Consider the following 12,087-nt stretch of genomic DNA (forward strand, 5'->3'; position numbering starts at 1 on the left):
AATTTGCTTGCAAGATGCCTGTTTCATAAATGTGGAATGTTATTCTACCTCCCACGACTATGAAACACCAATATTCAACTATATTTTCTGTAAAAAAATCTTTGTATTGCTAACGCAACCATATTTGATTACGGAGACGCATGATTTTATCGCTCAATGTGCTGCTCCTTAGCATCGATATTTAAAAGTACCTACCACACATTCAAGTCATGAAATCTAACATGGCACTGCCCACCAAAATGTAACGAACCAAATCGATAAACAAACACTCGAGCCAGTCACTGCCTCTCGAGTGGGAAAACGCACATGTCCCGAGAACACAAATCCCAATCGAAATTTTATTGACGCTCTCCGATTTCTACCGCACACATCGTTTCCCAAATTTCAACCGGAACGACGACGACAATCGATGTGTTTATACGAGTTGGGATTGCACATGCAATAAAAAGCTGCTGCAGCATAACTTCCCATAACTTGGGAACTTGAAGAAAAGGGTTTTTTTTATTAACTTATGACCGATCGAGGGCTGGTTGCACTTTTATGAGACCACACAAACACACAGGAAAATACACGAACATTTGCGGAAAGAACCCATGAATGAGAGAGAGACACTCAAAAGCATGAATGATACTAAGTTGAACCGGAGGGTGGAATGTTATGAGAAAACGATTTGTAAGTAAATATACAGAAAATGCACAAGCTCAACATAAATAAACCAAGTTTGGACGGACGAGTGGCTTTCGGATATGCAATCAAGAGTTGAATTGCCTTTCTGGTCCTTGTTTCATAATATTGACATTTCTTTATTATATTTATATATCTGTTTGCTGTTTTTGCTCACTTCCAAATTTAATTATTCTTTAGTGTCGTCTTTCTCGTCACATTCACGTGCACTAAATAGACTACTATCTCCCTAATATACATAGTAGAACGGTAATGGTTTGATAAGTAATACAGTGTGTGTTGTTTTTTGCTCATTTGTTTTCATTTGCTTAGAAAGTATCTAGTAAGTGTGTGTACAATATAAATAATAAACGCTCGTCACTGCAGACTGCAGTTCCTGCGACAGGTTTTAATATCAAAATAACGTTAGAATTCCCGCGTGATTATCGCCTTGAATCACGTTAAACTCTGCGCTAAAAGCTTTTCCGTTCGTTATTGTTCACAAAACATTCCATTGCAATTATTTTATCATGTAAGATATCACTTTTTTTGCTGCTTGGTTCCACATTGTCTCTCGTTTACTTTCTCGAAAATAAAGTTCCACAAAGAAAAAAAAACCAATAAACAACTCGTTAAACCGGGGAAACCTCTAGAAAAGAACCAGATCTTGTATTGCGAATTGGGAGGCGGAAAAAGTTCTCACGGCTGCACTATTTACAAACTGTGTGGTGGAGCAGTTTGTCGGCGTCTCTTGTTCGCTGTAGTGTCCTAGTGTCGGATGATGATTAGCAGAATTATGACGGCCAGGATGGAGGCCGCAATCAGCGCCAGAATCAGCTTCTTCTTGCGGGCTTTGTTCTGGTGGGGGGAAACGGAAGAAGAAAATTTGGAATGGAGAGCGAGATTTTTTTAAGTTTGTGATAAATGTTAAAGTTTAGTTAATTTTTGCCTCTCTGTTCATTTCTGAAAATATATTTTTCAAAAAGCTGAGAAAATTCTCTATTGAGCTATCTACGTTTGCATGTATTGCGTGTTTGTACACGAAAAAAGTGAGGTTAAATTTTGACTAGCCAGCAAAATCACATGATGGGCTAGTGTGCGAACGCGTAACGTCATAGGTGTCGTCAAGGTGTCATCCATTCAGATTTTATTTGTCAATGTTGAAAAACAAAAATATTATTTTCGGAAAGATCGTAAAATTTCAAAAATGTTCTTTTGTAGTGAATGTTATCAGCTTCTCGATTTTTTTAAAGTACCAAGAAGCATACTATTTCAAAAATCTAGATATTCTTATTTATAACCCTAAATTAGGTTTTAAATTGTTATTACAGTCCAGACTCGATTATCCGAAGGCCCTGGCAAAATTTCACTTCGGATAATCGAATCACGAAAAAAATATTATTTCGTTGTCTTATTTTTAATTGTTAAACTTTAGTATGACCCCTAAACTACTCTGAAATGATTAAGAATTTTTTAAATCCAAGATGGCGACCGAAATGGCGGTGATGAATGTATTGAAAAATGCATTTTTTAATTTAATAGGCAATAATCAACCATTCAAATTTGACTTAAATGGGATAACAGAACTCGAATTTGATGTTAAAAGTAAGAAAATAAAAAAACGAAAAAGATTTTTTTTTTTTGTTCGTGATTCGATTATCCGAAGTCCCATACAAACCTTCGGATAATCGAAACTTCGGATAATCGAGGCTTCGGATAATCGAGTCTGGACTGTACTTGAAAATGATTTTAAATTTTAACAATAAAATGTAAAGTATTTTTCGATCGCAAATTTAATTTTACATTAAAAACCGAAATCATTTTTTTTTCTTTGGTTAAAATTCCTATTTTTCCAAAAAAAAAAACACAATTTTTGGAAAAACATAACTCGGCGAGCCAAGCACGTTAAAAAAAATCCAAAAATGAATGATTTTGGGAGTTTTTGATTTGTAATAAAAATTTCTGAAATTTATTTAAAAATCGAATTTTTTTCCGTGTACTTTTTTTCTGAACAGTCCACATCAAAACCTACAAGTTTGCCCAAGACTTAGATTCGAAGATTTTTGAATATTATACAAATCATGTATGTATGGACGGACAGCTTCCAGAATTTTATAAAGACTTGTGTGGTTTAACCAATTTAGTCATAAAGAAGGCCCCCACAAAGTTTGAGCTAAATCCAAAAATATAAATAAAGTCCACTTCGAATAATCGAAACTTCGGATAATCGAATCACGAAAAAGAAAAATTTCGTTGTCTTATTTTTAATTGTAAAGCTTAAGTATGATCCCTAAACTACGATAAAGTTATTTAGAATTTTTAATTCCAATATGGCGGAGACGAAATAATGAAAAAATGCATTTTATTATTTAACAGGCAATCAACTATTCAAATTTGACTAAAATTGGGTCGCAGAACTCGAATTTGATGTTAAAAACAAGAAAAAGAAAAACATTTTTTTTGTTCGTGATTCGATTATCCGAAGTCCCATACAAACCTTCGGATAATCGAGGCTTCGGATAATCGAGTCTGGACTGTAATAAAAAGGAACTAATAGGGCAGATTTGGTAAAAAACTGCTCAAGTGCTAATCTGACCCCAAAAATTGGTGGTGTTTACGAGGTATTATTTTATTTATAAAATTTGAATTTCGCTAAACAAGTAGTGCTACACACGAAAATGTATCGCAAAATTTACTGAACTATACTTTTGATTTCCGTTGAAAGCTACAAGATGCTACAAGATGGTCAAGATTTGCTTGAAAATTAGACAGCTATTTTTCGAAAACCTTTTGTTTTTCAATGTTGCACAGTTGAAGCTTATTGAGAAGTATTCTTATTCAAGGACAATAACATCTTGACCTACAAAAAAACGATCTACAAGATATTTTAAAGTATTTGAAAAAAAATTTTAGGTTAACTTTGCAAGCATTTCTTTGTTTCCCACTACTTTCTTATACAGTCCTTAGATAGAGTATTGTCATTTAGGATTCTGGCCAAATCTATTCTATCCTGATTATTCAACACTTTTTTTATGTTCAGTAAAGTTGAAACACTTTTTGACTTTTTTCAATATTTGTTACCTTTGGCCGATGCCAATATTTTTCAAAGTATATATTAAAGGCCCTTTGTTTGAAAATCGCAATTCGCAATTTTCAGTGTAAGAACGGGCCTTGACCGATCTTATGCACCAGGTTCCCGACGAACACGCACTGCCCTTACATCTACATCTCACCCTTGCTCTGAGTCAGTACGAGCAACACGCTAGAACACGCTTTGAGTGTTCGTGCCAGGCATGCACACCTTCTTTTCCGGTTACGCATTTTAACTCGGCCGGGGGTGGTACATTACGTAGGGTTTGATGTAGGGGGAGAGGGGGTAATATGCACCCCCGGGGCAAAATGCACCCCCTGCTTTTCTCGGTATTTGGAAGAATTTTCCGGGGTAAAAATCATAGAAATTGGAAGCTTAACATTGCTAAACCATGCTGGAAAAAAATTAGCATCGCAGTATAGAAACAGCTTAAGTTATTTGCAAAACTTTAAAATGTTGTGTTTTCATCTAATTTTCATTGAACCGTCATTATGATATTTGGACAATATGAAAAGCATTTATTGATATTGTAAGTGTTGAGGTATATAGTTTTTGCCATAATCTTCATTATTCTGTAGATAGATGAGTCCAAAAACATCAAAAAATGCATTTTTAATTAAATTTTCTGCAAAAAGCGTGGTCGGGGCAAAATGCACCGCAGTGAAGCTCCTTTGTAAAAACAGCGGTGTCATCTAGTGGTGACTAGTGAAAACTGCTTTGACCCGGTGCATTTTGCCCCATGTTGTGGTGCATTTTGCCCCGTTGTTGTAGTGCATTTTGCCCCAATGTTGCGGTGCATATTGCCCCGCATGGTTGTTTATAATGAATCAAAAATGTTTTTAGAAATTTGATATTTTCGAACAATTTGGAGTTTTTTAAAGACTTTTTTCACATGGATGACGAAGAATAATAGTTGTTTTAGAACATCGAACAAAATTCTTCCAAAGTAATGCTGTAATGGTTGAGAAATCACAGTTTTCCCTTAGGGGGTTTATATTACCCCCTCTCCCCCTAAGTATAAGCGCCTAATCATTTATAGTGTGCCTATCAATTTTTCATTAAAGCAAAAACTGTTTTATTTTTAGTTTGAATTCAAAAACCAGTTGTTGTTTTACTGTGTATTGTTTTCTCCTGAAATATTTCCTAGTGTTGAGTCGTGTTTATATGTTGCTATTTCTTTTGTCGCGGTGTTTTGTTACAATTTTTGGTCCTAAGCATGTTATATAAGTTTACCAAAAGTACAATAGTAATATTTGTGTTAATCCTTTAACCATTCCATAAATTGAGTAAGGGCTCAAACCTCATTTGTTTGAAAAAAGGGTGAAGATTGAAAACACAGTAAAAGAGAATATATTTTATAAAAATCAAGAATCAATAGTAAGAGAATGATGAGCGTATTTTAAAGAATAAAAATGAGAAGCTGGATGTATTAGATGTAAAATAAGACAATAGTTAATAAATAGAGATACAAAACAAGCTTGGATTATAGTAATGATAATTTATAGGACAGATAAAGCATTATTCAAATAAATAAATTCGCAATTAAATCAAAAAAGAAATAATAAATAGACTTGATATTACTAGTACATTAAGGAAAAGTATATTTTTAAGGAAAAAACAAAGTTTGTTACAACAGTATCAATTGGTAAAAAAGAGTGGAAAAGCTTTGAGAGATAAGAGAATCAAAAGTTTGTAAAATCAAAATCAAATGATGGATATTAAATAGAAGTCAGTGAAGAAGTGAGAATCAGTAGAGCAAAATAAAAATAGGAGATAGGTGGTAGCTGAAACCCCGGTGTGCGATGTTTCAGGTACATCCACAGCAGCAAAACAATACCGTCTACAATCACAAATTACTCCCCTTTCTTTCAGCCGTCTCGACTCTGACCCGCGGTGGTCAAAGAATTACGATCCGTTTCCACAGGCCACCAGCTAGGTCATCATGAAAACCAAGCCAACGTGGAGGTAAGAAAATAGGACACTTGCAGGGAACCAGAGCTATACTGTTCTGATCAAGATAATTCGGATGATCTAACAGAACTACGGATGTTAGTTAGTTAGTTACGCTCCTTCCAGGATGTTCCTACGTGGACGTCAACCGAAGAGCACGCAACAAGGTCAGTGCCATTGCATGCTCTTAGGTATCAATCCTTGGCCTGCAATTGCCCTTTGTTTGAAAATCAGAGGGGAAAAATATGCATTCCTGCGTTGGTGTTACATTTAAGGTGATGACTTCCATCATTGCCATGATTTGTCATTCGACGATATAAATTTTGCTTCGTTTACAATATTTTAACAAAATTCCTTCTATAAGTTGTTTGAAAATTACTCTGCACGTGTTGATACTTGTTGGTATTTTTCTCTTTCTAGCAAAGTTATGAAAATCATCAATAATCAATGACTATAAACCAGGTAGTCAATGATTGCTTTACAAAATTATATGACTTTTGAGACACATTTGATTTACAGTAGTTGTTCGGTAACTGGGCTGAACGAAAAATAACAAGGGGACCACCGATGCATAATATTTTCCTGACGAAAAATAAAAATAAAAGATACTCAAATTTATTTACAATGCTTACTTTTCATGCAGGCCAAGGATTGATACCTAAGAGCATGCAATGGCATTGACCTTGTTGCGTGCTCTTCGGTTGACGTCCACGTAAGGAACATCCTGGAAGGAGCGCAACTAACTACATCCGTAGTTCTGTTAGATCATCCGAATTATCTTGATCAGAACAGTATAGCTCTGGTTCCTTGCGAGTGTCCTATTTTCTTACCTCCACGTTGGCTTGGTTTTCATGATGACCTAGCTGGTGGCCTGTGGAAACGGATCGTAAACCTTTGACCACCGCGGGTCAGAGTCGAGACGGCTAAAAGAAAGGGGCGCGACAATGTGGGAAAGGGAAGTAATTTGTGATTGTAGACGGTATTGTTTTGATTCGCAGTATGTTGAGTCAACTGCTGTGGATGTACCTGAGCATCGCAGAACGGGGTTTCTCTTCTCTTCATTCTCAGCTACCACCTATCTCCTATTTTTATTTTGCTCTACTGATTCTCAATTCCTAAAAATATACTTTTCCTTAATGTACTAGTAATATCAAGTCTATTTATCATTTGTCTAATCTTTTTTGATTTTATTGCGAATTTATTTATTTGAATAATTCTTTATCTGTCCTATAAATTATCATTACTATAATCTAAGCTTGTTTTGTATCTCTATTTATTAACTATTGTCTAATTTTACATCTAATACATCTAAAATACGCTCATCATTCTTTTACTATTGATTCTTGATTTTTATAAAATAAATTCTCTTTTACTGTCTATTGTTTTCAATCTTCACCCTTTTTTTAAACAAGTGTGGTTTGAGCCCTTACTCAATTTATGGAATGGTTAAAAGATTAACACAAATATTACTATTGTATTTTTGGTAAACTTTTATAACATGCTTAGGACCAAAAATTGTAACAAAACACCGCGACAAAAGAAATAGCAACATATAAACACGACTCAACACTAGGAAAGATTTCAGGAGAAAACAATACACAGTAAAATAACAAGTAGTTTTTGAATTCAAACTAAAATAAAACAGTTTTTGCTCAAATGAAAGTTGATAGGCACACTTTAAATGGTTAGGCGCTTATACTTACATCAAACCCTACGTAATGTACCACCCCCGGCCGAGTTAAAATGCGTAACCGGAAAAGAAGGTGTGCATGCCTGGCACGAACACTCAAAGCGTGTTCTAGCGTGTTGCTCGTACTGACTCAGAGCAAGGGTGAGATGTAGGTGTAAGGGCAGTGCGTGTTCGTCGGGAACCTGGTGCATAAGATCGGTCAAGGCCCGTTCTTACACTGAAAATTGCGAATTGCGAATTGCGAATTGCGAATGCTTACTTTTCATATTGCAGGCCAAGGGTGCATGATACTGATGATACTCGTCGGTTGACACACCTAGGCGAGGAACATCCCGGAAGGAGCCCAACTACATCCGTAGTGCTGTTTGGACAAAACAGCATGGCTCTGGTTCCTTGCAAGTGTCCTATTTTCTTACCTCCACGTTGGCTTGGTTTAGTCATCATGATGACAAGGTGTAACCTAGCTGGTGGCCTGTGGAAACGGATCGTAAACCTTTGACCAGCGAGGGTCAGAGTAGAGACGGCTAGAAGAAAGGGGCGCGTCAATGTGGGAAAGGGAAGTAATTTGTGATTGTAGACGGTATTGTTTTGATTCGCAGTATGTTGAGTCAACTGCTGTGGATGTACCTGAGCATCGCAGAACGGGGTTTCTCTTCTTTCCATTTCAGCTAACAGCTATCTTCTGTTTATTTTGTTTCACTGATTTTCTAAAACGGCTTCTGTTTACTATCCTCCATTTGAATTCGATTTTACTTATTTGATTCTCTTATTTCTCAACGTTTTTCCACTCTATTTTACCAATTGATGCTGCTGTAACAAACTGTCTGCTTTCCCTTAATTTGGCAGCGATGTAAATTTGTTTATCATGTGCCTTTTCTTTGTTTATCTATTTGAATAATTTCTCATCTTCCCTGTAAATTGCCCTCAATACAATCTAAGCTTGTTTGTTAATTTCTTTATCTACTTCATAAATTACTATCTTTCTTTTTCTATTGATTCTTTACATAGTATATTTCCTTCACTGTCCATTGTTTTGAAACATCACCTTTTTCTTAAGCAAGTGAGGTTCGAGCCCTTACTCAATTTATGGAATGATTAAAGGATTAACACAAATATTACTATTGTACTTTTGAAAAACATTTCTAAAATGCTTAGGACCAAAATATTGTAACAAAACACCGCGACAAAAGAAATAGCAACAGATAAACATGATTCAACATTAGGGAAGATTTCAGGAAAAAGCAACACACAGTAAATAACAATTAGTTTTTGAATTCAAACTAAAAATATAACAGTTTTTGCTTTAATGAAAATTGATAGGCACACTATAAATGGTTAGGCGCTTATACTTACATCAAACCCTACGTAATGTACCACCCCCGGCCGAGTTAAAATGCGTAACCGGAAAAGAAGGTGTGCATGCCTGGCACGAACACTCAAAGCGTGTTCTAGCGTGTTGCTCGTACTGACTCAGAGCAAGGGTGAGATGTAGGTGTAAGGGCAGTGCGTGTTCGTCGGGAACCTGGTGCATAAGATCGGTCAAGGCCCGTTCTTACACTGAAAATTGCGAATTGCGAATGCTTACTTTTCATATTTCTTTAATTGTGACTTGAAATTTGAAACATGTTTGAAATAAGTTTTTTTTTTTGGTAAAAAGGCTTTTGGCATCCATTTACCCCTCGGTCATTTCGGTTTGTTTTGATTTTTTGACGTTTGTCTGCTTTTTAACTGGGCTACAGCCCAGTTATCGAGCGCCCAGTTAAAAAGCAGCCCAGTTAAACAACGCCCAGTTACCGAACAACTAGTGTAGATCAAAAATTCCTTCAGGGCCGTAAAGAAGGGTACAACCGGCATATGCTGATTCATTTTGGTGCAAAAAATTTAGATTTTAGTTCAATTAGTGAAGTGGTGGCGCACGGTCGATGACCGAAATTGTGTGTGTTGGAGGAAAAGTGTGTTATCCTAATAGTTTTGTATTCAAAGAAGTCCTACCTATACCATTGTAGATCGGAAGGCACGGCGTCTTGTGAATTGTTGCATGAACTAATTAAAATTTCCACTATAAAAAAGTTCTTTCTACATCATCGTTGATCGGAAGGCATCATGTGTTTATTTTTCTAAATTGCAAGGTTTATTTTTTAGATTGTGGCAATTTTCTACAAAGTTGTAGAACAGACAATTACAAAAATGTTGATATATAAACATAAGGGGTTTGCTTGTCGCCATCACGAGCTATCGCGTTTTAAGCTGGAAATGTTTCTTTTCAAATGTTCAAAAATGGAAGGGGTCGTACCACACCACCGTCACGACATATCGATAAATAGAGCTCGTATTCGTGATGTGATCACGGACAAAAATTACCCAGGACAAAGTTTCACGTAAATCGAAGAGGGGTCAGGGCAACATTTTCCGATTTAGTGTAAGTTGGCGGAGAATTACCCTAATACCTTATCCAACTTACAGAAAAAAAGAAGCTAACATTCACAAGATGCTTGGATGAGATGCTGTGGATTCAACGGTCTCAGCGGTGTCGTTAGGAATGGAGCTACAAACTCCATGTCTGATGAGTTTGCAAATTCTAGTAATGGACTAACATTCCTTCCTTTTATTGAACTGCAGGCTTTTTGGGAAGGCGCCGGTATTGACGAATAAAGTAAGAGTCTTCAGAGGTTAAGCAGTGAACGGATGATTTGCAAACCGCGATTCATCCTGGATGAGTATCCCTACCAATGAATTGCGTCTAATAAAAAGCTTATTTTATCATTTGTAAATTTTTGCCCTTTTAAAACTATAGTTCGATGGGCCAAATGTTGGTGGATTTTAGCGTGACGTACTATATGGATGACGTCTTAGCTGAAGTTCAGGCTAGAGGCCTCAAATTAATGTCTATTTCAGGCAGTGTGGTATGCGTATTTGATTCCAACTTCCTACAACACAATTGAAGTTCTTTGTACCTTCAAATTCCGGCACCAAACACAGCTGTTGCCCAAACATGTTTTTAAAACCCCAATTAGTTTGTTTCCTATGTCACTCACCTGATAATGGCTCGCCTGTTTCAGCTGCTGCACACCTTCGGCCACAAAGACGCTCGTGTGCTCCACCGACGCCTCGATCGAGTCCACCGTGTGGCTCTGCTCGTACACCAGCGCGCCCAGCTTTTTGTAGATTTCGTTCACGCTCACAATGTTTTCCTGTTTACAATGAATAATGGTTAATATGTGTTTCAGCAATCAACCTTTGCGAAACAAACCTCCAACTCGCGAATGGTCTGCTCCTGGTTCTCCAGCGCTTGCAGGTCGATCTCCTCCTGCAGCTGTTCCTGCGTTTGTCCCCCCCGCTGGCTCACAAAGTTGTCCTCGAACGCGTTGCTACTGCTCGAGTGGTTGTGGCTGTTGCCGTAGCTGCCCATGCTGGAATGGTTCGACGAGCCACCGCCCGGGGGTTTGTTGAGAACCGCTCCGGAAGCTCCGCGCGCTTGCCGGACGGCATTCTTCTCCAGATCGACCGTCTTCCGCTGGACCGACTGGAAGGCCGTTAGGGCCGCGGTAAACTCGTCCACCAGCCGGTCTCGCTGGATCTTCAGGTGGCGCTCCTTGCAGTTGATCAGCTCGTTCAGCAGGTTCGTCGTGTCCGTGATGAGCCGCTGGGTGTACGTGCGGATTTGGTGGCTGCGAGGGGTAGGGGGGACACATTTTATCAATAAGTATCACGATGAAAACATAAATGTTAAGTTACTTACAGTTGCTGCTTCAGCTCGGGGGAATCCTGTGCCGTTCCGAACTGATTCACCATCCGTTGCATCGATGAAACTGAAACAAAATAACACTGTCGTTAGAAAAGGCCCAACCTGGAAAAAAAAAGTTAGCTTACCATTTTGCAGAATCTTCTGAATGCTGGTGGCGATCGTTTGGGCCAACTTCTGGAAGTCGGCCTCGTTGGTAGGGCCCGCCGTTCCGGACCCATTATTCTCGAACGAGGAATAACTCATCCTACAAACAGACAATGTTGTTATTGCTCGCTGCAGGACTGCAAAATTTGTGTGTGGGCGCTAGACTTATTGACCCGGAGGTGGCACCGTATGGAAATTGTCCTCCTCGCAGCCGGACAAAAATAACGTTTTAATCCAATTAAGCTCCAGTGCACCAACCAGCGCAAATATGAATCATCGATAAGTCTGCTAGCTGTCTTTATCTTTACGGACGTGTAAACTATACCTTGCTCTTGGCTTGACTGTATTTATTGGCTCGTTCTCTTCTGGGTGTTAGTTACGGAATGGACACACTAAGCTGCTGTCCCCCGCTGGATGATGACAATGTCCGTGATTACGTCTTGAACCCTCCTTGGCCTACCACTAACTATATTGCAGCAGCAGCTGGTGCCCCAAAGTGTCGTAATGGCCTTCCGTCGTCGGTTTCCCCGCTAGCGCTCTTCAAGGTCTTCCGTGGTCTCTCTTCGCAGACTTAAACCTGTTTCTGGGTTTTCTCCGCATTAATTAGAACACGCACTCCACACACGAACACAAATCGACGCTGATAACAACACCGCGCTGCAGCTGTTCTGAAACGATTAGCGAGATCTCGCGCGCACACAATGGAAAGTTTCTCTGCGGATGATTTTATTCGACACAAAAAAAAATCTTTATTATTTTCGCAGCCAACCCAACGTCCACCCGCTACTCCGCCCACCACACAAA

The 12,087-nt window shown here is 38.2% G+C and overlaps 1 protein-coding gene across 1 annotated transcript; it reads right to left on the minus strand.

Moving 5' to 3' along the window:
* Positions 1 to 776: 776 nt before the first annotated feature.
* Positions 777 to 12,087, minus strand: LOC120413205 (syntaxin-7). The gene is made up of 6 exons (XM_039573921.2): positions 11,609 to 12,087; positions 11,265 to 11,383; positions 11,134 to 11,203; positions 10,645 to 11,062; positions 10,430 to 10,585; positions 777 to 1,521 (listed from the first exon to the last, which is right to left on the minus strand). The coding sequence occupies exons 2-6, from the start codon at positions 11,380 to 11,382 to the stop codon at positions 1,432 to 1,434; spliced, it is 852 nt and encodes a 283-aa protein (XP_039429855.1). The 5' UTR covers position 11,383; positions 11,609 to 12,087; the 3' UTR covers positions 777 to 1,431.

The sequence above is a fragment of the Culex pipiens genome, chromosome 3 (assembly GCF_016801865.2).
Source record: "Culex pipiens pallens isolate TS chromosome 3, TS_CPP_V2, whole genome shotgun sequence".
Lineage (NCBI taxonomy): Eukaryota > Metazoa > Arthropoda > Insecta > Diptera > Culicidae > Culex > Culex pipiens.

What these genes read in the sequence shown, in the direction of transcription:
- LOC120413205 (XM_039573921.2), bottom strand. Translation starts at nt 11,382, where the DNA reads ATGAGTTATTCCTCGTTCGAGAATAATGGGTCCGGAACGGCGGGCCCT. An exon ending in TCAGAAGATTCTGCAAAATG is followed by an intron (nt 11,204 to 11,264) that starts GTAAGCTAACTT and finishes ATTTTGTTTCAG; the next exon opens with TTTCATCGATGCAACGGATG. An exon ending in AGACCATTCGCGAGTTGGAG is followed by an intron (nt 10,586 to 10,644) that starts GTTTGTTTCGCA and finishes CATTGTAAACAG; the next exon opens with GAAAACATTGTGAGCGTGAA.